The sequence below is a fragment of the Tenebrio molitor genome, chromosome 6 (assembly GCF_963966145.1).
Source record: "Tenebrio molitor chromosome 6, icTenMoli1.1, whole genome shotgun sequence".
Classification (NCBI taxonomy): Eukaryota; Metazoa; Arthropoda; class Insecta; order Coleoptera; family Tenebrionidae; genus Tenebrio; species Tenebrio molitor.
In genome coordinates this window covers 18,379,456-18,407,403 of record NC_091051.1, presented here as the reverse complement: position 1 = coordinate 18,407,403, position 27,948 = coordinate 18,379,456, and the positions used below count along the sequence as shown (strand labels likewise).

The following is a 27,948-nucleotide window of genomic DNA, read 5'->3' as shown; positions in this document are numbered from 1 at the left end:
CGCGGTAGTCGAGGGATTCGCAGGTTTTTATCCAAGCTTCTTCGCGGTATTTGTTTATGTCACGTCTGATTTGCGTGTTGAGTTTATTAAATGTCGTTTTGAGAAGTTTCCTGACAAGGGGTTCGTGGTTAGATGTGACGGTGGTGCCTATAAAAGATTCTACGTCTACGTGCGCGGTGAGACTTTCGGTAATTACGATGTGGTCTACTGTCGATTGCGTGTCCGCGTCGGTGTGACTACTAAACGTTGCCGAGTGGTTCACGAATCGGTAAATTGAGAGATCGCTTATAAATTCGGAAAATTTCGGCCGTCCGCGTTGGTGTGTCTATCACCAAAATCGGTGTGTCTCGCATTGAAATCACCTAGTGGTATACACTAACGGAAGCTGGAGGCGTATTGGAAAAGTTCCGGTGAGATTGGTTCTAGGGGGGGGGGGGGTTGTATAGTCGTCCAATTTTTACCCTTTTGCGATGACGTCATTATCTAGTAACTTTACGTATGTTCATAAATAACTATAAATGTGTCAAATTTGTTGACAGCTGCTTCGAAAGGTTATGTTTGTAATCAATGTAATACGTGAAAGAAATTAAAAATTGTCAAATTGACAGGAGCATAAAATAACCTCAAAGTGACCATCAATAAATAAACGTGCCTTTTTTTGTTTTTTTTCTGTTTCTGTCGTTTCAATAAAAAGAAAGCGAGGAAGGAAATCGTGACGTCACCTCAAAAGGGTAAAAATTGGACTTTAATATGAAATTATAGTTATCGATTTATTGTTGAGTTGCGCGTCCGCGGCGACCTCTTCTAGGTTCGAAAGGTGGGGTGATAGGTCGTGTTTTATGCTGTTTATACCGGGTGGGACATCGTATACGCGCACGCGAGAAATTGCAATTTTTAATTAAATAAAAATGTCGAAATTTTTCACAGTTACTTGGCTATTGGTAAGGTACGTGTAATAATTTTTTGATAATTTTTCACTTACAAACAAAGCCAAAAAAAAAATAAAATGTAAATTTCAACCAAAAATCAAATTCTGATTTTTATACTGATCTACCCAGATTCACTTCCTATAATTATTTACGAAATCAGCGGAAAAAAACACCAATTAGATTTTGAATTAAACGCAGTTTTACATTTCAACTTTCAAAATCATTTTTATTTATGATCTGCTACTTGTGCTGTTGTAAACTTAGGTGACAATGGAAACTGTCAATTTTATGGCAAAAAGGTTTAAAACGGTCGGTTATACCTTTTGTTGGGAAATTATACCATTGTGCCATAAATCACGCGTCTGGTTTGCGTTTAAATAAAAAAGCGAATTATTTAGCTAACCAAGTCAAAATTTGTAATTGTGCCACCAGGGTTTGATGCGCTATCAGATACAGATTCATTTAGTGTAAAAACTTTATAGGTAAATTAACAGTTAATTTCAGAAAACTAATAAAACTGTTACGGCCTTATTTATTAATAAATTTTGTTTTTTTAAATTCGCAAGTATACCTTATCAATAATTAGTTAGGTATATAAAATTTCGACAATTTTATTTTAATTAGAAGTCGCGATTTCTTGCGTGCGCGTATACGATGCCCCACCCGGTATTTGAGTCAATGAGAAGGGCTACTCCGCGGCGAAAGTTATTAAAGGTAGATGGTCTGCTGTAAGCGCTGAAGTTGGGTACGTGGATCGGGTTTTGCGTGTGGGTCTCGGTAATTGAAAGGATTTTCATTTGGTCAGACGCGATAAAGGCCTTGAGGGCGTTAAATTTAGATTTGAGGCCATCAACGTTCACGGTGGCTATGTTTATGGTGTTGGGGCCGCCCCCGGGGGCGGTGACAGAACTGGGAAGTGTACTATACATAAACGGGGGGAAGTTAGGACGGACGAGCGTGGGGGCATCACCGGCACTCAAAGGTGAAGTAGATAGATGCGCTGACCGGTGTGACTGATTCGCATTTTAATCCCAAGTATCCGTCGCGACGCGAGTTCCATTAGTTCGTGAATTTTGGGACGTTGGAGAGGAAATAGATCGTAGAGGATCTTGGTTACAAATACGACGGTCTGTTTGTTGTTAATTTTGAATTCATCTACGAGGACTTCGGGGTCGGCGAACTCGGTGGGGGGGTTGATGATGTACGTGGGGGCGATTGAAGTCTGTTCGGTGATGGGCGTGTCTTTAATTTTGGGGCACTTACGTAACCAAACGGGGTGAGCGCCTCCACAGTGTAGGCACTTCGGGGTCTCGGGCTCGCAATCGTTGGGGGCGTGGGTTTCGGGGCATTTGGGGCACGCGGGTTTGTTGGTGCAAGCGGTCGCGTGGTGGCCGATTTGGTAGTACTTGGTGCATTGAAGGGGGTGGATTCCGGGGGCTTCGATGGCTCGCACTGATGGTGCTTGGCGAACTGCGTTAAACCGTTGTTCAGTAGAAAATTTACTGTCGCGGTGTCCTCAGTGATGACGCGGATCAATGTTGTGAATTTGTTGCTCTGTCGCGATTTTATTCTCCAGAGCCGTTGAATCGGGAGCTCTAGAGACGCGAGGACCTGACTTATGACGTTTTCATCAATGTCGTGATCGAGATGCTTGATAACGACCGCAAACTGGTTTTTTTTTCGCGGGTTATCCGGGTTGGGGTAGTTTAACGCGATTTTTTTGTTGATCGGGGCACACGTAATTGTTTTGGAACCGGCAGCAATGTTCCAATTGTGGAAAAATTTGTCCGGCAACGGAAGATTTTCTTACAATCTCTGGAGGATTTGCTTTAGAAGTCATTTTGACGCACCAAATTATTTCAACAAAATCAACAAAATAAACAATTGCCAAACAGCCATTGCTAATCATGTTCCAAAAATGTGACTAGATTTGGAGCGTTTGTTGAATTATTTTGAAATTAATTTCAATGTTTCTTTCAAACTAAATTTGAGGCAGGATGAAATAAAATACATAACGACATTTGTACAAAATAATGTAGTTTTGAGCGCTATTGTTAGAAACAGGTACTGTAGCAGGTAGTTCTGCCTACTTTCTCTTGTGAGAGGGGTGAAATCACCCACCCTTATTTAAGTCGGAATATAGGGGTAAAAATCAGAGTCTACCACTATCCTTGGTACTTAAGGGTGACCGATACCAGCGTTGACTAGAGTGTATTTCATTAATTGGCAAGAACTCAGTTACCTAATAAAAAAAGATTGTCTGATGATATGATAAAAACCTAAAGTGCGCGGCTTTAATTCGATTTTTTATTACCTAAATTTCAATATTATGCTTCCAGATTTTGTAGAATGAATCTAAATAAGTTTACTGAGTCCGCTGCGTTGTGAAATTGTGGATGAAACATTTGTTTTTTTTTTATATTGAGCTTAATGTAAAAGTTAAATTTTTCGTCTTCCAGGCGAACATTTCGTTAGAATATTTTGTAATTCTATACAATATAAATTTACCTTTACCTACTACATTAAATAATAATTTAAAAAAACAGAAGTTGTGGAAGTTATTCATTTATAAATTTGCGAATAAAAACGGTTTTAGTTCATCGCTTTTGCCACCAGAAGCAGTAGAGGCACATCTTTTCTCCAATTTCAAAACTACCTACCTGTTTAGGAACGGGACAAATCCGGGGGTTAGTTTGGGCCGCCGATCAGTTTTCAACCAGGAAATTTTATGACTTTACAGATAATACCCTGTCCTGGTATTATTCGAATTTCTTCAGAAATTCTAATATAAACTATGACCGTACAGAGCGAATTAATTTTTGCTTTTTTTTTATGAAAACTAATTTTTGGAATTAAATATTAGGTTTTTTTGAAAATATGTACAGTTAATTTCAAAATTATAGAGTACACCTAATTTTCTACAGTGTAAAATGCACTTACATTTTTTGTCAATGATCAATGTCAGTTTTGACAAACAAAATGCCTGATCTAACTGAAAACGCGAAAGTGCTCATTCTTTCCAAATTAGAAGAAGGGTGGTCGATCCGGAGGGTAGCCCGTATTATAACATCGCTAAGAGCACCGTGCAGAGGATAAAATACACACTATTATGGTGTTCTAAAATATCAGCGACATTTTATGTTATCAAACTTACCTAACCTATGACGCTCAAATTTCAAAAAGGCATCTTTACATGTGGAAAACACTGTAATAAATCGACTTCTTGATTTTTGAGGTGTACTCGATAATTTTGAAATTAACTGTACGTATAAAAATAATGAATAAATTGTTGTCTAATTTAGTCCGCACATTATGACGTCAACGTCATTAACATTATATAATATATATACCGGGTGTATTATGAAAAATCTTTGGTGCTGTAACTTCCTTATTTTTCAGACGATTTTAATAATTGATGTGTCAAGCAAAATCGTTTTAGATGGGCTACAATTTGAATTGATCCAATATTTGTTCTTGAGTTCTGTTTTTGACAAATGATAGTCAACTTTTTTTTTCAAATTGCACTATTAACTTTTTGAAGTGAAACTTTTTATGGGAGGGTCTTGAAATTCTGATCGGCAACCTTTTTGTGTGACGAAAAGTGGTGGGGGTAAACACTATTGGGTCGAGTGGGAGCAGTGTCTCTGTCTTCGTCACACTCACGACATTTATCGATAATGTTCTCTCTTTGATTTGGAGGCTTAAAAATGAAGAATAAGTTACGCATTTCCATATTGTTTAGTGTTATCGTTGTTTATAACTTATTTTCTTCATTAAAATATACAATTTTGTTGTGAATATGCTATTTAAAAGTGATTGATGAATAATTACAATGTTTCCCTGTAATACAAAAGTTTCACTTCTATCGTGCGTCTTTACGACACATTCTGTTTTTTTGCTCAGTTTTATAGAGATTTTTATTTAGAATATGAAAATGTAAACAACATGTTCATGCATAGAAACAAAAAGAAGAAATTAAAAAATAACGTTTTTTTTTAATCAAGCAGTCACATTAAACAGTAATAAAAATGCATTCTAGACAATGTCTATTTGACTCCGTCGATAACGGAAATGATTTAGTAACAAGAATCGTACTCGTAGCAGTATGTGAACAAATACCACCAGAATTTTTATTAAACGCCGCAATAGGCGTCAGTGGAAGCTGTCGAATGTACCTTAGAGAGAATGGAGGTAATTTCGAACATTTGCTATAGTAAAGTTATGGTTACTTGATTTTTGGAAATTCAATTTTTTTTAATTAAAACCAAATTTTTGATTTTTTATTTTAATGTTTGTGTTTCAGAAGATAAACATCTATCAGAATAAAAATAAAAAAATATACAGTGCAACTTAAAAAAACAAAGTTAGCTGCGGTCTGTCAAAAAATATAATGTCAAAAAAAAATTATAGCATGTCGAGCTATAGTGTTTCTAAAACGAATGATGTATCATTTATTAAAATCGAATAAAAAATAAGGAAGTTATAGCACCAAAGGTTTTTCATAATACACCCGATATAACAAATTAAGTACAGAAATATTGATTTATAAATTAAAGTATGATCGTATGAAAAGTTTTGTGCGTTGTGGAGTATGCAGGTAGCTATATAGATCACAAAAAGAAATCGCGAATTGGTAATTATCTACTCCTTCGCGAGACCAGTAGTTCCATTGCAAAATAGGTGGTTTTTTGGTAGTCATTTGAATGTCACAATGACGTTCTTTTTCGCACTAATGCGTTTAACTGTCACTTTTTCGCATTAGTGCCAAAAAGAGTGAGAAGTATAAAATTACAAGAAAAGCTTTCTTTTCTTTTACTAAAACAATCAAAGTACTGAATTGGTCTCATCAGTTCGTCATGTAAAAGAAACTTTTAAAAAACGCAAGCCATTGCTCAAATCGTTGATAACACAATTCATAAACTGGCCGCGACTGGCAGGTAATAAACTGGATATACAGGGTCTATCAGAACTGGCGGACCAAAATAATACGGTGAATTCATCATCTTCTGGGAATAATAGGAAAATGTTCAAAAAAATCTATCTTAAATAGTGATTAAGAAAGAAGCAATTTAAACTGACCAATCTTGTTGTAGATGTAAAGTTACCTATAAATTAGTTTTCCTGCTTTATTTGTAACTATGGATGCATTTCAAATGATGCATATGCATCTGCATTGTTTGTGCAATGACGGACGTTTCAGGTTGTAGTATTTCTGCTAGGATGTTCCATATTGGGGAAACAAACTGCGGACTCCTGAGCAGCAACTGTGTCACTCTCATCATACTGTCCATATAAGACAAGCATATCAAAATATTCTGAAGAAGTAAACATTAAGCGTTTTTAATGACTTTTGTAATTGTCAGAAATAATTTATGTCTTTGCAACAATCAAATTTGTTTTGATAGTTACTAATATAATTTTTTAAGGTAATTTTATATCTACACGTGATTGGTCAATTAAAAACGTTCTTATTTTAAAATCCAATGAGGATGTATTTTTTTAAATATTTTTCCAATTATTCCCCGAAGATGATGATTTCACGGTATTATTTTGGTCCGCCAGATCTGAGAGACCCTGTATAGCAACTATACCGCAGATCAAAATCACTCATTTGGCAAGAAAATCGCTACTAAATTGTAACAATAAATAACACTTTTGTAATAAATGAATTGGAGTAGATAGAGAGTGATAGAATGATAGGAGTAATAAATTAGTGAATTAAAAAAATTAAAATCTGTATTTCTTTTGTCTTGTTTTTTGCCTAATACTTTACGGAATTAGAAAAAATCTTGTATGTAATTCGTTGCAAAAACATGTCTTTTTCGCATACGACGTCTAAGGTGTCTAATGCGAAAAAGACATTTATTTATGGGCGTGAATTTTGGGACTTCATATTATTGGACCATTTTAATCTATTATAATATTAATAATTTTATTATTCGACAATTTTCCAGAAGAAAATTATGTCTTACATTTTTAGACAAAATAAGAAATGTATTTATTGTTTGTCTGATAAACCAGATTAAAGCTCCCATAACCTTTCGGTAAGGGCGTGGAAACGGTCAGGGCCTCAGAGCTTATTATTTCAGGTAAAAATTCAGTTTGGTTTCCATACTTATCTATATACTCTACTGTGTATTAGTGGCTGCGTTATAAAGGTGGCAAAACTGAAACACTTCGCCAGTATCGGTCACCCTTAAGAACTCCCTTTAAGTAATGAAAGCGTCTAATATCGTTTAAACCTTTGTTTTCATGAATTAAACTGTGTGGTACTTGGCGGGGCTCAATTTGGTGATGCCGTTGCTACTTTCTGGGGTTTGATTTTGTGGACTGTATTTTGGGTTTTCAAGTAAAACTATAGCTTCTAACACACTGCTATATTAATTTTAAAATTTAACAACTTACACTGAAACAACACTTAAACTAGTGGTAAGTAAATCGACTTGGGCAAAAACAAAACGGCAAAGAGAGGCCGAGGCCTGGGTTGAGGTCCTATTTATAGCGTTGAGGGCGCATTTTGAAAAATAGTTTTGCGCATCGGCGACTTCGAGAAACTGTAGGGTGGTGCTGACATCTGATAAGGGTAGCTACAGTTGCTCGAAGCCGCCAAGATCTAAACGAGACGCTACATAAACTGTTGAATGTGTCATGAAACGAGGTCCATTCTGAATAAGACCCACTAAACTGTGGTAAATTCAACTGTAGTAAATTTACATTGACTTCCTGTGAAGTATCTTGGACATGACTATCTATGACAGATTGCATCATGCTCTTTGTATCGAAATATGAATCTTCAAACGTTTCGTGATCGTTTGTCTCTGACGCGGTATTGTCAATTAATTCAATTTGGTATTGAACCTCCCTGAACTCCTTGTAGAGATCATCTAGGGCTGACATGCGTGATTTAATTTTGTTTACATTATCACCTGGTGGGAATGATGCAACAAATTTTGATATTCTGTTAAGCTGAGCTATTATTTGATTTCTCTTGAGTATTAATTCTGCTAACTCAGGCATTTTGAAATGAAATATGTGATTGAAATGAATTAAAGCTGAATTAAATGTGTCGCTCACGGAATGGATCTGAACGGGAATGATAAAGGATGCTCACTGACCTGACTGGTATGTCTTGGACCAACTTGGACTTCTGCTGTTGTCGGATGCTTATCACTAATCACTAACTCAATGATATCCGGCTCGAAGGACCAACAATATGTTCGTGACTAAGACCGTAATGAGGTGTTGGTATTTGTGATTTTGTGTAAATTGTTCGAAGGACCTGATGATTAAAACTTAATGTTTTAATTTTAACAAAATATATTCCAACAACAATTAAAGTGGACCGAACTGTCCGCTGGTTAATACAGAAGTCTTTTTCTTTGAATGTTGTCTAGCGAGGTAAGCTACCTGTAGGGTAGTGCCCACCCTTGACGGACCAAACTACCTGCAGATGCACCAATAAAAATGATACTTTCATCACTCAGTTTAGTGAAGAAAATAGGCGTTTGCATCGCTAGTGAGGAAAATGGAGAAAGTAAACTCACTAGTGAGGAAAATTTATTTAACAATCTAGTACCTACTTATTAATGCAGGGTGGTCCCGATATAACCTGCCAGAAGAAATCCAGTAATAGGTGACGATGAGTAGAACTCTTACACAAAAAATGTTTCTAATACAAGTCTTTTCGTTTTCGAGATAAAAATAACTGAAAATTTGGTCAAAATTTGCTGTACGCTAATGAGTTAATCGGTTTTAAAAAAGGTAATTCTGGTTACTTGGCTGCAATTTCTTTAGCAACGGTACCTGTAGCACCTATGACATTTGTCAAGTTTAATTTTAAATTTGCGAATCCTTCAAAAAGTTATGAAATTCATAAAACAAGAATACGCCGATTTGCATTTACTCTATGGCGAAACACGTGGTAATTCAAGACCAGCAAGGCGACCATACGGCGAGCGTTTTCCTGAAGGAATCCTTCCGTCCCGTTGTACTTTTGTGGAGCTACATCTGCTACATCTGGTTCTGACAGATTCCAATACGATGGCGTCCCCGATCCTCCATTTAACCCCTCTGGATTTTAATTTTTGGGGCCCACACGAAAGATTTGGTATACGATTTTGAAATAAATAAAGGCCAACTCCAGAAACGCGTAACAGATGCCGCGAACCAGATTCGTAAAAACCCAGAAATGCTGAATTCTGTTTATACTCAAATGTGCTTAAATGCCAACGGAAGGCACATAGAACATTTATTACAAAATATTTTTTCTAGTCTAGTTTACCTTTCATTAGTTAGTAGATATTCTCAGTTAGAGTTGAAAGTACGAATATGTAAAGTGTAAATAAATGTATTCAATACATTATTTTGGCTAGTTAACCACAATTAAGACGATACTCTTATTACACAGTTCTTTCATAATTTTGCACACATTACCTCTACATTTATTTACACATTGAGGAACACCACTTTATTTATTACTCATTCATCTCAGTCTACAAAATCAGCTTTTGTACCTAAATAAGCTGGTGAATTAACGCACACAGTGTAGGTATAGCGTTTTCAATAAATATCATTAATTTGATTTAGTTTGTCAGATTTGAAATTTGTCATAAACGATTCAGGTACCTATGTTGCTTAGATACTGTCATCCTTACAAACAGCAACAATTAATTCCTGAGTAGGTACGTATTTTTGTGATCAGCAGCGTTGAATGTGTGTGGATAGGGGTTAATTTATCCCCATTATTTTGGACCTAATGAAAAGCGGTTTTTTGGACTTGTTAGATCCTTCCAATGACCCAGAATTTTTTTTGGCAGGTTATATCGGGACCACCCTGTATAAAAAATTTAAAACTGTTATTTGCATTAATTTAAACCAGATCCGGAAGATTCAAACAATAGGAGGGGAGTAAAATAATTATAAAGAAATTTAAAATTGAAACTCATTTTCATAAGCGACGTTGGAGAAAATAGTATACACAATTCGTGATCAAAATGCGATTTTTCAAGTCGCAATACTATCCTCACTCGCTGACGCTCGTGAGTATATCATGTACTGCTCGTTGAAAAATCAGGCACTTTCATCACTTATAGTGTAATATACTATTCCAGGCGTATGACGATTGTGATGTCATTAAACATTAAATCTATTAAAGGAAAACTTGATCCTTTTTAGGTCACTACAAGGCCTGAAGAAATATGTACGACAGTATGCTACTCCTTGCAAAAAACTAATGTAGGTATAGGTTTAGAAGATATTTGTTTTTTAATATTATAAAATATCTCTAAGAAAACTGTTCAAATTTTTTTTTAAACTTTTAGTATTGTCAACTATTTAATGAAATGGTCAGGAGCTGCTTTAGAGATCTTAGACCAGCTAGTAGTAATATTCATAGTGAAAAGTTTAGGTATAGATAGTGTAAAAAATTGTACCCAATGATTGGTTACCCGATGGCTTCCAAAACTTGAAGGCAAAATAATTCATAACGTGAATTGTGTTATTCTACTCGTATTGGTACCACATTCAGAATCAACAGTTACATATTTCCATATTACTGATTTGAAGACATTAAACGTTGTTACATTTGAAAAGTAAAAAATTGTTTGAATATTGTAGTAAGCTCCTTGTTTCCATGTCAGTATCAAACAATAACCTTACTATTTATCTCATACCGTTTATGTTTCTGATAAGCAGCAATATCATTTTACACAACGAATACATTGCAGAGTTAAATACTAGATAACAATAACACGCCTCTAACTGTGCTTTCCTTCATTATTAGTTGTTTCATAAATCAACTATAAAAATAATAATAATAATATATAATAATAATAATATTAATTAACGCTGAAGAAACTAACTTCGATTTATTTCCATTGCAGTAAATTTGATCTTAATCAATTTCTTTTTTTTATGTAATTTAATTAAAATGTTTTTTGTTCGACACTGTCAGAATTTGAGAATTTTTTCCTATGTGAATGGATTTTGATAAATGTGACAACTTCTCAAAACGAAACGTCAAGTTCATTTTAAAGATTTTAAGCGATTTGGAGCCTTTAAGGTGGTCGTCGAACAAAAAAAAGTTGTATTCAACTCGTTCTTGTGTAAATTGGGCTTTTTTGGTATGGGTGGGCCAGATTAAAACGCGAGTGAAACGAGCGTTTTAAAGGCCCACGAGTTAAATAAATAACTATTGGTATATTTTCTTAATCAGTCTGTCAAAGACAGTTTGTAATTAATAGATTTCAGTGAGATTTATAAAATATTTTTTTTTACAAAGATGATTCTAATAAAAAATTGTTATCTGTAACAGAAGATATACCAATTAAATGTTTTTTTTTTTTTTAATTTGCCAATTCCGTTTTTTGCCATACGGCTTTTACGGTACTTTTCGGTCGGCCGTTTTCAATTCATTTTTCCTTGTTCTATCCTATCCTTTCTTCAGGTGATGCGACGGGGCTGCGGGGCACTTTCCCCGGCCACCCACGCCCATGCCACCTCACACTCACAGACGTATACAACAACATTTATACACCCATGGGCGCCCTTCCCGACGGGACTCGAACGCGTGCTGACCTCGCGGTGGTGGCCGAAAGAGTGTTGATTCTTCCTTCCACCATCCTACCGTCAGCCCCGAGGAGACATACACACACATCCATGGCCCGGCGGAGGTTCCTTCCTTTGAAAAAATCCTCCCCCTTTGGTGGGATTCGAACCCACTAGCATCGGGACCGCGACCTCGGAGTACTTTCTCCGACAGCCATGCGACCACCGAGTCACCAATTAAATGTTTTACCAATCGAATTATTTGGTTTTTTTTTTTTTTTTTAATTAAAAATAGTACATACATTTTGAGTTTGACGACGGATCATCAGATAACAAACAATAAAATATTGACTATGTACAGGTAATTAATAGTTATTTATACAACAAGTGAGTAAAATAATACTTTTTTTACGAGAAGGAAAATTTGCCACTCGAGCGAAGCGAGTGCGCAAATCCGCCGAGTAAAAAAAAGATACTTTAGTGACGAGTTGCATACAAAAATTTTTTGGCGCCCGCAAGTTTAGATAACAATTTTTTCGACACTCAAAATTTGAAAATTTTCTCCTGTGTGAACTCGTGGATCTTTAAAACGCTCGTTTTACTCGCGTTTTACATTGGCCCACTCATGCCAAAAAATCCCAATTTACATACGAACTCGTTAAAATTATAATTGCGTTAAAAAATGACACGCTACGGCACTTTTTTAACGCAAAATGCGTGCAAAAATGAACCGCTATGGCACTTTTTTTAACGTTTCTTGGCCGATTCAAAAATCACATATTTTATGAACGCAAACTAATGGAAAAACTTGCACTTTTTTTGACGAACGTTAAAAAAATAAGTGAACAACACTTACACGGGTCCATAATATTCTATTGACGTCACAAAATTAAAAAAGGTGTAAAAGTATACACTACGAATACTCATTTTATAAAATCGTCATTGTACGAGAACGAACTTATAACTGAATGAGATTCTGTCATTGCGGTGACCATTTTAACACGAGGGGCGTAGCACGGATCATATTTAGATAATTAATATTTGATTCCTCAACCAAACTATTACTGATAACTGTGGAACAAAAGAAGACAGGAAAAAACTGTACAAATTCGAACTTATGAGAATAATGAATGCATTTAAAAAAGAGGAAATAAAATGACTCAAACAGAGAAACAGAAATGTCCGTCTAAAATTTCTGGTTTAAATTGACATAGGTTTAAACAAATTTTTAGTTAAATTTTTCATCACCTCATTCGAATTAATTTTGAATGCATGGACTTTATACCAATATAATTAATTTCTTACTTTCAAAGTAAAATGTTACCATTTCAAACAACAAAAAAGTTAGCCTCATCAATTGAACGGTTTTAGAGATTTTATCGATTGTAATTACACGAGAGGTCTTTTTTGTCTGGATAAAATTGAATTTTTTTAACGATAATTTGGTTGCTTGGTAAATTGACGATACAAACCACCCGATAAAAAACGAGTCGGAAGGACGCGTTTTTTTATCTGGTGGTTTGTGGAGTCAATTTACCAAAATGAAACCAAATTAGAGTTTAAAAAATGAAATTTTATCCTGGACGAAAAAAACCTCGAGCGTAATTCGATGAGATAATTTAATTAGGTAGGTAATTATGAAAAATTGAATTGGCCATTTTGCACACCAAAAGAAAAACACTGTATTGTTGTACAAGAAGCTTTATCACTTATCAGTCATTCACATGATCGTAGAAAAAGTGTAGTGTGTTACATTTGCGAAAAGGCTTATTTTTCGCTCATGAGAAATTGACATTTTTCTGCACTTATTCTACAATATAACTTTTATTGTTTACCGACATTTGAAAAACTTTGTATTTCAGAGTTATAATAGCTATTTATGCACCAAGGGCGCATAATTCACTTTCGTATAATTGCATGATAACTCCTAGGATACGAAATACGTAAACATGTCCATAACAACCGGGGAATAATACAGGGCGTAATAAGAATAAGCGGGCGTAATGAATTCATAACGCCCTCATCAATTCATAATTGCAAAGATGCCATTTTTTTTTTTTTTATGATTACGCCCGGAGAACGATGAATCCAGCTCGAGGGCTTTAGCCCGAGAGATGGATATCGTTCGATGGGCGTAATCATTCGGTGACGCCGTGGTGCATACAAGATTTTATTTTTCACTATACGTGTTCTAAAAAAAAAAAAAAAAATGGCATCTTTGCAATTATGAATTGATGAGGGCGTTATGAATTCATTACGCCCGCTTATTCTTATTACGCCCTGTATTATTCCCCGGTTGTTATGGACATGTTTACGTATTTCGTATCCTAGGAGTTATCATGCAATTATACGAAAGTGAAAAATAAATTTCTTTAAGTTCTAAGGTTTTAGAATGTTCTTAGCATATTTGGAGCTTATCTTGAGTTACAACCTAGACTACAAGAATTGAAACAACATGCCCCTTATTCTGATTAGTCCTTTAATAGTTTTATCAAGCGGTGTTTATCACTTTAAGCTGTAAAGAAGTATTAAAGTTTGGACTGCTTCAAAATATTTATGTATTTTTTATCACATGTCGCTAAGAAAAAAGATCACTTTAGGAGTAAAGATGTTTTTTTTTTAAATCAGAGGCCCGAAGTTTCTTCAAATGCCAAAAAAGTTTGCAGAAATCCTAGTTCTTTCTTTGAATCTCTCTTGTACAAAAAGAGGCTGCAAGCTACCTCTGTGAACTAAAAATGAGTAATTTTAACATGTACAGTTGCGGAATTTAAATTTCGGGCACTAGTTTTCTGTCACTTCAACAAAATCTCTGTAAAGCATCTTCTACTGTCATCATGACTGACATTAAATCATCGCTTTGATATGTTGCCTACCCGTTATTATGTCACAAATGACAATTTTTGAATGCCAAAAGACAAAAACAAGACATTTAGGTGTACACTTCTATTAAAAAAAAAAAGCCTACACGTATTGAAGGCTACTGTAAATGGGGATAAAATTAATTAAACGTTTCCAAGACAACGTATTACTGACATTTTGTATGTATGACAAATGTGTGAACACTGTTTTTTATAAATTTTTAAATTGTTGTTAGATTGTTGAGAGTTGCCGTTTCCATAAATTTGTGAATAAAAGTTTGAATTGTGTTTGTAGTAATTAGTAATACTTGCCTAATAAATAAGGCAAAACATTTATACACATTAAAATCTCTGAAGAATACATCGATCAAATCCAGCTATCGTCACAGGTTTTGTTACAGGTTTCTAAGTAACAACAATTAAAAGCTAGGTTTACGATATGGCAATCTAGCCAAAATTGTGCTCACTAAAGCCAAATAATTTTATTTTTTGGCTCTATAATTATGTTTTGTAAATAGTGATAGTGATAGTGATGCAGGCAAACACCGTTCACGTTAGATTGAGCATTGCTAAATCGCATTATGTTGGTTAGCTGCATGTCACTATTTACAAAACATAATTACAGAGCCAAAAATAAAATTAAGTATTTGACCTTGAAAAGTTCAATACAAAATGAATAGACTTTACTTGTACGCTTTTTTTTTATACATAGAATTGTACATATTTTAATTAATTGATACTTTATTACTTCAATGGTGACATCTTTTGAGGCAAGCCATCACATGTGTAGTGTTTTTGGAGTTTCTTAAAGATTTCAGTAAACACAAAAACATTTAATAAAATGTCTGAGAAAAATCTTTTTTTTTAATATAAGAAAATACACCCCATAAAAGTCTACAATATAAAAATAGAAATCAAATCAGTCAATTTCAGCTCTAAATCTTGCACAACTTCTAATCTAACTGACACAGCAGAGCCACACTGCGTTTAATCCAGTGAGAAGGTTTAACTCGTGTCTCTAATAAAATAGGAACGACATAATTAGTAGAATGTCCTGTTGTTGATAGCACACCCCGTCTTGCCGACGTCTTATAAACCGGACATTTATATCTCCCTTTCTCGTCGTATTGCGCGTTTGTAATAGGTTTTAACCAAATCAGAGGCATATTATCGTACAAGATCTTTGGCAACAATTCCGCAATTTCACCCCTAGTCCTGTCCCATCTAGCTCCATCCGTAAACAACCCGTAAATAAAAGCACCATCAGTTGGTGCTTTGTCACTCCTGTCTCTCCTCAGGATCTCAAAATCGAAAGTTAACTGATCAATAGGAATCGTATATTTTCTTGCATAGTTCTGCTTAACACCTGTCAAAAAAGCCTGAGTGAAGAAAAATCCAGAAATCCAGAAATCGTCCGGTTTTCCTGTACGAAACCATTTGTATAAAAACTCGATCCTGTTCAAGAAATCTGCAACGTAATGGGGCAAATTCTTTAAACTTGGGTACGAACTACCAGCCCAACTTGATGGAATGCGAGCCACGAGAAGAGAAGCTGCGAATGCTTCCAAAGCTGGAGTCATCGATACAAGACCTTGTATTGCTTTTTGCATGTTTATCAAAGAACTACTGATCGCACCCAGTAGTTTGTTGAAACGGTCCATTTCTTGCACCAGAACTGTGTTCATTGATTCAGAATATTGAACGGGATACTTTCGAATAGCTTCTTCTTGATCGAACGGTTTAGGCAGTTTTGACAAAATATCAGAACAAAGTGTCATTATATATTTATCGGTTTCACCAATTGCTCCTGACTGAACCTCACCGTAAGCCTTGAGGACTGAGTTGAGCAGATGGTGGGAGTCTTGCAAATCTCTGGTGATTCCAGCGTTGGTGTTGAGACCGAACACCTGAGGAGGATGTATCTGAGGTAAACTCTGAATATGATTGACAAAATCTTGATAATCGATTTTAGCAGGAAGCCCGTAGCATTCGGCGGCATCACTGAAGAGATAATTGCTGGAATTGGCTATTCGCGGATTGAGGAAGTCTTCTAAAATTGTGGTTATCAATCGACGGTCCCAATCGTCTGTTACCCGGCCTCCGTAATTGCATTCGCCAATTAAATAAGACAAAGCTTCGTAGGGGTCTTCGCTCTCGTTGATGAACATTTGAAGCTGCTGCACGGATATGTCAAAATCGGAATCGTTAAAACCGTAAGGGATGTTCCATCCCAAAGCACCAAAAGTGCGTCTCTCTTGAACCACAGCGTGAAAAAAAGCGATACCGTACAACAACTTTGCAAACATTTCTTGATTTCCAGGGCATCCATTATAGAAGTCTTTATTCTTTACGGGATCGTTGACGTACGATTTTAACAAATTGTCTTTTAAACCTGTGGGAGGCTCGTTTGTGATTTTCACTCCTTTTTGTAGAATAGACACCGGAAATTTGTCTGAAGGATAGCTAGTCAACCACAATCTAAAATTATCACTAGTATTCACATAATCCATGTCTTCAAATATTTTCTCAAGACTGGGCATCCACGACGTTGCTAGATGGCAGTTCTGAAGACACACCCACAATCCTTCATTTTGTCCTTGTTGGATCAGAGCAGCAGCACGTGGTCCTTGCCCCTGTCCTAGGGAAATTGACTGAAACTTCTCGGTGTACTTTTTCTCTTCAGCAAATTTTACCAAAGCCGACATGGGGTCTGTGCCCGGAGATAAAATGAAAATCAAAGGACAAAGATTATAAGACTCGTTGTAGGAAACTGAAATGTTGAACTGCGGAGGAGTTATGTATTTCACTCCCATCTCCTTGGAAATGTAGTTGATCGCTCCTACTAACAGCTTGTCAGGTCTCAAAATGCGAATTACAAGCAGTTTCCTAAAAGTGTTCAGTTTATCTTCCCAAGGAGGCGGTAATTTTTCCTTTTCTGGTTCATAACTGTCATAAATCTTCTTCCAAGCGTTTCCGTGTTGTACGAAAGAATCTCTGAAACGCGGAAACGCAGACAGTTCGCTGACCCGACACACTTCATCCCATGATTGAACTGGCAACCAAGGCAAAGGATTCGGTAGAGGATTTTCAACGTTGATGCCTCCAGTTAGAAGAAACATAAACTCTTTCTCGTCCAGAGTCTTTTGAAAAATCAAAATTTTAGAACACAGCAAAAATGAGAATAGAAGTTTATCTTTTTCAAACAACGATCGAGTTATATTTGAGTAGAGATCAAAAGTAAACGCTGAAATTAAATTTGAACATCGTTTCTCTATGCTTTTACACTTTTCAGCCCTTTGAATTGATCCAATATACAGATTTATGAACCAGTCCAGTGCGTACTGATACATCGGATCGACATTTCCCAAATCACAAATGCAGTAATAAAGAACAGCCGAATGCTCGGCTACACCTTGGTACAAAATTCGGAACTCCTCTATGCTCTTTTCAATTTCCATAGACTTGCCTTGCTTCTCACGAATCGTAATGGAAAGTATTTTCGATTCGTCTAGAATCTGAATCGCTGTCTCATCTTCGAGGATGTCTCCTTTGCACTCTGATAATGTCTTCAGAATGTTGAGTTCAACCCCGTCTAGAGCAGCTTTATTTTCGGCTTTTTGTACAATCAAATCTTCCTTCAATCGTTGCAAATCTGGTTTTTCTACAGCAACCACGATTCCCAACAGTTGATCTTGAAGACCCTCTAGAGTTAGAGCGAAGTTGATTACCGTCACTCTGTTGAAAACTTCCGGTAGGTAGTGGGGATTCCGCAGAGGCGATGCTAAATATAACCTAAAATTTTTGTGATACGGTATCACGTTTTCCCCCAGACTGATCACCTCAAATCCGGCTTGTTTGAAAACTTTTTTGTAAAGCAGAGGATCTATGGGTGCTTCCAGAACTTCGCCTACACTCTCAATCAAAACTGGATACCCATTTTGTACGCAGTTTTCAATTTTCTTCATGTAATCCGCGTGAGAAAACTTCACAACGTAGAGCGAATTCTTTTTCTCCATCTTTTTGATCCAGTTGCTCGCTTGGTACTGAGGGTCAATAAAGAGCGACCACTTTCTGGAATTATCCTGGATTATTCCGTTCTCCGTTGAGAAACTATCTCGCGGTAGTCCGCTTATGTACCAGTTCTGTACTTTAACGTCCGAACCTAAAACCGTCAAGAAATCGAATGTCTCCGAAGAAGGAATTTCCAATCTCTTGACGCATTTGTGCCAATCTGCCACTGTCTTTTGACGATAGTAGGATGTCAGTGGTGACAGATAAGCCATGATTCCACTCGATATGAGAATGTCGCCAGCTAGAGAATCGTGTTGGTCTTGCAAGGCATTTGCTACTGCTGTCCATCTGGTTTTCTCGCCGCCTAACCCCCCGATCAGCTTTTGTGCCCTGATTAATTTATTTCTACACAAATCCACGTCATCTTGGAGTTCTCCTTGCTTCTGAACGGCCTCTGCAAGTTGCTCGTTTAACAATTGCAACTTTGCTTCCAACTGCGCGACTTGTTCCCGTTTTGCTCTCAAAATATCCATTGTTTCAGCAAATTCACGTTCCGCTTTTTCTAACTTTTCTTTCTTGGGGGCTACGATTTTGTTAACTTCGTCGTACTTATCAATTGCTATGATCCATTTGCATAAACCTTCAGCGGCGCTAGACGCTTTGGCCACCACATTCGGCTTAAAGTCTTTATGAGGAATATATTCTTTGCGGATTTTGACCATGATGTCTGGTTTGATGTGATCCTTGTCATATTCCTTCAGGCTTTGGAGAAAATTCATATCTCCCAAAACCTTAATACTTGGGCCCCAAAAATCCAAATTCATTCGACCTGTAGAAGGATCACGTATCCTTGCCGGTTTGACATCTTTCATGATGCACACCGCCGCCATTACCAATTTGATGGCGGCAGGTGGATTTTTCATGGACTTCACCAAAGTGATATCAGCAGGTTTGAGAGTATCTAACGCTTTAATGGCATCATCTAAAATCGGAATGGCTTCAGCTAGATCAGCTTCGCACTCCTTTTTCAAAGCCGAAGCCATAGCCGCTTGAACATTCGCTACTTTCTCGTCCTTTTTCACAAGTTCGGACGCGCGTTCCACCTCTATCGTTTCAGTTTCGATTTCTTTCATCATATCGATAGCTTTCCGATTCATGTCTTCCAACTGCGGTCGTAAATTCGCAAGATTTCGCTGCATTTCAGCTATTTGTTCAGCAGCAAACAACAGTTTCTTCAAACCACCAATGTACCGTTTCTGAGTTGTCAGAATCTCTTTCTGTTTTTCATTTGTAAGAACTGTAAACGACTTTATCAGTTCTAGGTAGGAAGCGGATGTGATGTAAGTTTTTCTGGCGACAGTTTTGTAAAACTCGTCGGAAACTTTTCGAGCACCCACGTGAAAATACTTGCAAGCCACCACGGCTTGCTTTTTCACTTCATCTGCTAAATTAACTTCGGCCATCCAACTGTGAGCGACCTCTTCTAACGCATTTTCCGGCCAGTCATCAAACCAGTCGATTGTACAGCAGTTAATGAGAGACGGATACAATCTTAACCGGTTCCTGAAGGTCGAACCAACAGGACTAAAACATAAAATCGTGTGTAGTTTTTCACGACAACGTTTGGTAAAGAAATAGAAAATTGAGAGGGCACTGATGTCGAGATTTCTATTTCCTCCTTGAGCTGCTAGACGTACCATGTCCAAAATTTCTTGTCTCTCATCTATTTGGTAAATATTAGGGACTTCCCCAGAATTCAGAAGGCAGTCAATGTCTTGTAAGAACGCTTCCTCTTTGATTTGTCCTTCAGTTATCAGAAAAACACAATGTCGACCTCTACCTCCCGATTCTTTCAAAATCCTCTTAATATCATCTCTCCATTCATTCAAACTGTAATTGTTGGTAATCTCCGGTTGGAACAAGGCTTGACCATAGATTTCACTGGCTAGTCTTGTCAACGATTGACGTCCTGAACCGCTTATGCCGACTAACAAAGAGCTACCACAAGCCATCGACAACACGCGACAGATCTTGGACAGATGTTCCAGAGCGTAGTCAAAGAGTACCACATCCATTTTTGTCTTGTGAGTTGCATTATATTCGTCTAGACAATTTTGACAAACCTCGACAAATGCCGTAATGTTAACAGTTTCCTCATATCGTCTCTCGTCATCATTCGAATCTTGATCGAAGTAAGTACCAAACATCAATTTCTTCATAGAATTTAGCGTCAAGTTACCGTCGTCGTCTTTGGGCAAATAAGAAAAGATTTGATCAAAATGTTCTTTAAAATGGTCGCGTACGACGATCTTGATCTTTGAAAATAACCAAATCTTGTCAGCCTCTTCGATTAATCTGTCGTAGAAGATCCGAAAGACTTCGTGCACCCAAATTTTGGCAAATATGGTCTTGTGTTCGACGCATTCTTTCCGTAACATGGCGCAGCCTTGTATGAGACGCGAAAAATCACGCAAATTGAAAACGTAGTGGCTCTTTGATGGAGTAGGTCGAAGATTTTCCATTGCTGACTTGTACATCTCCAAACTAGCTCCTACTGTTTGAATTGCCATCGTGATGATGTCGCTGGGAAAGCCGTTATTTTTCCATCCGAGGTGCAAAATGTTGGTGTATATTTTTGCCATCGTTTCTTCTGAAAACTCGTTAATGGAAAATATACTAAAATGTCTCAGAAATCTTGGATAGATTTCTTGTCGACTGCCACCCACTAGACCCATAGCTGCTAGAAATATGACGTTGTGCAAAAATACCGGTTCCGTTGTTTTCAAGTCGTACCAGTTTTTGTGGTCAAAATATTGACGCAAGAGCTCTATAGGAGGTTGAGCACCGTACGTTTCCTTGTAGGGCATGTTTATGTCGTCGATGAAGAGAACGCAAGTCTTCCCTTTAGGAGCTCCATAATGCGACCTTCTCAGCTTACTAAGTTTGGAAATTATCAAATTCTGGGTTTGGTTCGCTGTAACTTTTACGGTGAATGTGATGAAAGAAGGTAAATACAACTCTTTGTCCATCCGATTCATTAGCAGGTCTTGGATGTAAAAACTTTTACCAGTTCCAGTCGGTCCTACCAGCAACACCGGTATGTTATTCTTTACATGCATATCCACAAGACTCATATATCTAGCAGTATCAACAGTTGGGATAAGCGCCTGCAATATATTTGAGCATTCATCGACTCTTTCGGTTTTCACAATTTCTGGCCAATATTTCCATGTCCCTTTCATCTTGTAGTGGTAGGCATAGTCATAAAGCAATCCTTCAATCGGAATACTTATTTCCAATTTTTCTAACGACGAAGGATATGGATTTTCTTCTAATTGATTTCTCCACAGTTGTTTGTAAAAAGTGTCGAATTTCACTTTAGATTCAGAATCAAGAACACAACCTAAACCCCACAAACCAGCCTGAAGAAAAGTCGCTTGCATCCAAATCATCAAATTTTTTGCCTCCTCTTCTTTTTTAACAGTTTCAGCACAAGCACCATTCAGTAGCATTTCTACCAGTTGCATCATATTTTTTACCAAATCTATTTGACCAATGTTGCAGTACTGAATGCAAGACTTGCGAATGAAGTACAAACACGGAGGTACAATCCAGTGGAAGAGATCAAGTGTTAGAGTTTTGTACTCGTCGTGGCACCATTCCTCGTTGCAGTTAACGATCCAGGACTGGAGAAAAGGTTGCCACCCTAAGGTAATGGCTTCCATGTAGATCATTCCGCACCGCGAGACCTGAAAAAATGGAGTTAAATATGTTTGGTTTCTTTGTGGGGAACCACCTAACAGTAGCAGGTGAAGCTTGTTCCAAGTCCATTACTTCAAATATCAGCGACATGGTACTGGACAAAGTCATAACTTCTCCACTCATCAGGCAAAGTTTCTTGTTGTCGTCCAAAACACTGTTCATATTTTCGATCCAGACAGCGTCGACAGGTCCATCAAAGATGATCCATTTTCTATCCGGGCTGGGATCGTTGGCGTAATTGCGAAAGCAAGTGGCGACAACACCGTCAGACCATTCGTAAGAGATTGGGTCAAACTGTCCGTAGAGTTGTCCCATTGTTATAGCTTTGGGGTTCAAGATTGTGTACTGCACCTTAGCTTCTCCGCGTCCTTGTTCGTTGATAAGACTTAACGTATCAGCCAAGACTTTCAGTGTAGATGTTTTTCCAGCGAACGGTTCTCCAACAATCATAAAACCCCACCTGACAATCATCATCTCATACGTCTGAATAATCTTCAAAATGAAAGAACTCTTGGGTTGTAAATTGCGTTTCTCGCAACAGACCAAAATGGCGTTCGTCATCATTTTGTAATCAGCTTCTGGCAAAACAACTCCCGGGAATAAATCTGAAATGATTCCTTCGAATAATGGCAGATCGTGGTTCAAAAATTTCGGCAGGTTCACGTCAAGAATCGCCCTCAAAAGCAAAATATCTTCTTGTTCGTCCGGAAAGTTTCTTTTGTTGTTCCCCGCAGCTGACAAGACGGATTTGACGGCTCTCATCCCGTAATCGTAGTGATTTTGTGACGACAGTTGTTCCGAACAAAGACGATAAGTGGTGACAATCTTCACTGACAAATTCCTCGCGTCGATGAAGCCATACGAGTACAGCGAAATTTCGCCGATCATTGCATAATCCGGTACCATCATCGCCACAGTACGAAACAAAACCTTCAGATTGTCTGGTAATTCAGTACGTCCAGCGTAGCCGGGATTCATGGTGATGCACACGTAACAGGCTGGATTCAGCACGATTTCCGTTCCTTCAAAAATAAATTTGCTCAGATTGGCACGGACCGCCATTATAATCGAGAGTATTTGTTGTGCCACCACTGACAGCACTTCAATATCGATTCGGTTGAACTCGTCGAAACAGGCCCAAGCACCACAGGATGCCAACCCTTTGAAGAATTTTCCCATCGCTTTGTAATCCAGACCGTCGGAGCAGTTGAAGACCACGCATTGTACTGCGATTGCTTTGGCTAAATCTTTGGTGGTTTCGGTTTTTCCGGTACCTGCGGGACCTTCAGGAGCACCGTTTAGATGGAGGTGGTACGCTCCTATTAGTGTTCGGTAGCATCTGTCAGTCAATGGAGTGATTACTAGACGATCTGTGTTCCCGAGGTACTCATAAGCGTATCTGACAGTAGCGTTAATGAGGCGCACATAACTCTCTTTTTCTTCCAGATAGTACCTCATTTGGGACAACCATTTGAACTCTTTGTCGTCTTTCACTTTGTTCACCATCAGTTCGTGAACCACATCTTTGGCGTGGACGTCAATCACAATCAAAGCTTTAATAGTGATTCTTGACAAGTTTGTCAGTGTTGGATCTCTAATCAAGCCGACTATATCTTTGAGCTGGTGTTTAAGCTGGTCGAAGAACGACTCAATTGTCATATCTTCAGTTCTGTTGAGAGCCTGATGGACGTGCATAGTCCAGTGCATTTGCGATACTGCTAAAACCACCTGTCCGGGCCATTTTTGTACCCACTTGTTCCTCGGCGTCACTAAATAATTTTTAAAACTTTTTATTATTTGCTCGCGAACAGATTTAATCATCTGGTCTTCGACAAGGATTAGCCATTTTTCCACGCTTCCACCAAACTCCTTCGTTTTAATCATTTCAACGAAATCGATCTGTTCCCCTTCTTGACTGTACATGGCGTGAATTTGCAACAATTCGTCGAAGTTCAGTCTGTTGATGGCTTCGAAACACTTCTTCAGATGAGGCTGGACACGTAGAGGGTCCTTAGTTTCGGACAAGATCTCCAGCATTTCGTCGTTAGATAAAAAGAAGAAACGAGGGAAGAAGAGACGTTTTTTCTCCAAGTACGACACAACACCGTCGTTGATTTTCTCAAGGAGTTCAATACAGTGGAGCATAGCTTCTAGTACGCCGACAACACCAGCGGTTTCAGTCACTCGAGAATCCCTCATCACCATATCCATGTATCTCTTGTAAGTATCGTTCACTTCTTTAAACAAGAGGCCTTCTTCAGGCATTTGACTGACGATATCCTTTGATGAAAAAATTGGTAACAAGTAGAGCCACTGACTCTGCACTTTTCCCCATTCGTCTATGGTACTGTTAATTCTGGTTAACTTTTCGTAAAACGCCCTCACTTCTGCTTCATAAGGTCTGACAAAAACTGACCCTCTCATTGTCAACGTTCTAAGTATGTGATCGTCGAGTACCACTTGGATGTCATCGAGCTGCGTCAAGATGTTGATTCCCGTGTCCTTGTAAGTACTTGTCTTGAAACGGATGTCGATCCATTCGGCTTGCATTTTGTTCAAATTTCTTAAGAGCTCTCGTTCTTTGGTGGCTCCTGCACTGATAACTTCATACTTATCGATATCAGCGTCTAGACCCATATTCATGAGCTTTCGCAACGAAGTACCAGCATTCGGAGTCATGTCAAAACCTGCCACTTCCGACATCTCTTTCCAGTGTCGCTTCAGTAAGGCATCATTACACATAATCTTCATCATCGTGAGGGCTGGTCTGAAGTCCTTGATGTTCTGTATAGCTCTTGCAGTAAGTTTCAAAGGCGCTGGCCAGTTCAACAGTTCAGGATCGTCAACAATACCTTCAAAGCGCATCGTAACGTTATCAGCCTGGGCTTGTCTCAGTTTAATTCGATAAGTCTTCTGGATCTTTAACAATTCTTTTTGAAAGTCTTCCAAAAGATTTTCTGTTTCTGCAGCGTTGAGAAATTCGAACTGACCATCCATCCACACTCCGATCTTTCTTTGAAGATTCAGACAGAGTTTGAGCAGGTGGTAGAAAGGAAACAAGTGATTTGAAGTTTCTTCGTATTTGTAAAAAGTAGTTATTGCAAATCCTAAACTAGATTCTTCGTGATTACTCCACAAAATCTTTTTTCGAATGTCTCTCATTGTTTGTAGAAAAGGTGCCATCTTGTGGACATACTCCCTTACATTGTCCACATCGTCCATGTCATTTAAAATTACCAAAAATGGCAACAAGTCGTTCAAAGTAACAGCGATTTCCTCTTTAGTTCTTTGCAATTTTTCTTCAGCTTCAAATTTCAGTTGTTCGTACATGATGGAATTTTGCTCCAAGATTGGTTCGATATGAATTAACCAGTTGACCGTGTCAGAATTGAGATCCATATGGTCTTGAGTTATTGTCCCGTACTCGATTAATTTTGTGAGATTGTACAACATTTGTTGGATTCGCTCCCTGAGTTCCTTCAAGTGAACTGTTTTCACCCAAATCATGTATTTGCCTTGAGCAATCAGTTCTTCTGTGTTGGCAGGAACTTGGAGGGCTTTTTCTCTGATGTCTTGGAAGCACTGGCAAATATCTTCGTCTTCCCGACGATGTTCTAGACTAATTTTGGCAAAAATGTCATCAATGATCAGTTGCAAGGAGGCTTTTAGGTTGTCGACGTACTCGGAGAGGATAAGTTGCCCGATGGCAAAATACTCGTTTGTTAAATTAGTCATGGCTTTCTTTATGTAACTCTTGTAGTAAGCGATCTGATTGAACCCTCTAGTAAAAGTCATTTCCTTGTCTTCGTTTTCTTCGTCGGTGCCGCCTCCAATATCGCCGTAGACATCTCCAAATTCTGTATCCACATATTCAAGATAAGTCAGAATTGGTTCGTACATCTTTGCAATATTATTTGACATTACTGCAATACACAAATCCAGGAAATCGTCGGTCACATTGAGATACATCAACTTCTCTGCAAGTTCTTCTTTTTTCATCGATTCCAAAACTGGAAAATTTTGCCCAGTCGACACAAGGTCATGAAGAAAGATGGAGTAAAGCTTAATGACTTCCTCCATTGTAGGTTTCAAGACGAGGCCTTCCTCACCGAACGTTAAAGTCAGTTTAAGATAAGGTATCAAACTTTCATCACCTGTCACTCTTACTATGTAATTCATGGTTTCTATAATGGTTTGACTCATGTGGACGGAAAACAAACCGGTACACGCTTTGATATGTTTCATACCTTTGCTTCGGTCTTTTTGAACCAAAGTCACGAGTCTCACGTACAAGTCTTTGAATAAAATTTTTGCTTCTTTAACGTAAACCATGAAAACCTCGTGTAGAGCAACAATATCCACCGGTTCGCTGCTCTTTATTCCCAGATCGAACAGTTTGTCAGGAAGAAACATAACGCATTCCTTGAGAACTGCACGAATAAGGGGATGGTGTAATATCCATTTTCTTAGCATTTCTTCTCTGTTTTTCAAATAGACGTCGTACCGCTTCGTTTTTCCCAAAAATGTAAAAGGTTGAAGGTGGATGTGTCCGTCACTGTAGTCTAACGGTCGCGTCTTTACGTTGACACTAACTCCATGAATAGTTTCAATAAATTCATCTCTTGCCTCTTCCAAAATGGCCTCAACTAGCTGTGGGTATTTGTATTGAAGACCACCGATTTGGACTCGTCTCATTATTTCCTTTGCTCTAAACATTATTTTCATTGTCTTCGGACCCGCTTCCGCAAATCTTCTAATGTCGAAATGTGAGGTATTTTTTTGTGGAACTTCTGGATAGAGTTCTTTGAGTTTCTTTTTGAATTCTTTTTTCTTGGTTTCCTTTGCCATTTTGCATTTGTACTCCAACAGGTATTTACGCTTTTTCTCGGGAATATTGAAATGTTCCATTAGATCTTCGGATAATGTTGTGGTTAATATTTCTTCCAACAGAGGAATGTCCGGAGCATTAGTTTGCAATTTGCGACATTTGCGAAAGATTTCGTTGTAGTGGCGATCCATTGCTAAAATCTTGTTCAATACTTGGATATTTTTTGACAAAACAAGTCAAAAACGGAGTAAAATAAATATAATGAATAAAATGTCAATATGACATAATTGTTATTTGAGGACAGTTTGTCACAATCTCAAAAAAATTGATTAAACAAACAATGAAATACTGCTGGTACAGTTGGTTGCAAAAAAACGGGAACTGTTAGAATAAAATTGACACATTTTTATAATTTTTTCAGCGTGAAAAGTCGGCAATTTGAACGTAATTCGTCTACTTCAGCACTTGCAACTGGTTGGAGCAAACTACATCAAATGGACAAACCGGATCAGCTGCAAAGAGCTACCCTCCAAATCTTCGACCATTCCAATAATGTATTCCAGCATACTATACAATTCAAGTCTGCTCACAAATCATACGTTATGTACTAGTGCTGAAGCAGGTGCAAAATCTCCTTGGAAAACCGATTCTGGTAGCCCACTGATGGCAAGCCATGTTCTTGCGGGAATCATTTCTTGGGGAAAGAAATGTGGAGACGCTAAATATCTTCAGATATACACAGTAAAAAAAACTCATTCGGATTTTATTCTTCCCATACTATACTGACACGTTTTGACTTCCTTGGTTCCTCCTCGATGAAACTTTCCTCCCTTATTTGGTGTATTGTTGGTTGCCGCTTTTCCTCGGAGGATATTTGTGCGGAAAAATACGAAACAAAAATAATGAGAAACGAGAGGCCGCATCTTTTGGAGGATTTTAAAATTGAATTAAAATGATAGAACACACTTCACTTAAATTTTATTTAACAAATAATCGAGGGTGGTTGTGTTTGGTC

The 27,948-nt window shown here is 37.7% G+C and overlaps 2 protein-coding genes across 2 annotated transcripts in view; both read right to left on the bottom strand.

The window, feature by feature from the left end:
• LOC138132810 (cubilin-like) overlaps positions 1 to 12,453 on the bottom strand; it is a 48,660-nt gene extending 36,207 nt beyond the window's left edge. The window contains exon 1 of the mRNA XM_069050467.1: positions 12,331 to 12,453. Within this exon, the coding sequence (XP_068906568.1) occupies positions 12,331 to 12,401 (71 nt within the window). The 5' untranslated portion in view covers positions 12,402 to 12,453. The remainder of the gene's footprint in view (positions 1 to 12,330) is intronic.
• Positions 12,454 to 15,181: 2,728 nt separating this feature from the next.
• Dhc62B (Dynein heavy chain at 62B) lies at positions 15,182 to 27,269 on the bottom strand. The gene is made up of 2 exons (XM_069050951.1): positions 22,145 to 27,269; positions 15,182 to 22,092 (listed from the first exon to the last, which is right to left on the bottom strand). Exons 1-2 carry the CDS (start codon positions 27,122 to 27,124, stop codon positions 15,286 to 15,288), a joined length of 11,787 nt encoding a protein of 3,928 aa, XP_068907052.1. The 5' UTR covers positions 27,125 to 27,269; the 3' UTR covers positions 15,182 to 15,285.
• Positions 27,270 to 27,948: the final 679 nt, after the last annotated feature.

Bases quoted from the DNA above. Each gene is read 5' to 3' on its own strand.
- Dhc62B (XM_069050951.1), bottom strand. From the start codon at position 27,124: ATGGATCGCCACTACAACGAAATCTTTCGCAAATGTCGCAAATTGCAA. The intron at 22,093-22,144 runs GTTAGGTGGTTC...CCATTTTTTCAG, and splicing joins AACAAGCTTCACCTGCTACT to GTCTCGCGGTGCGGAATGAT.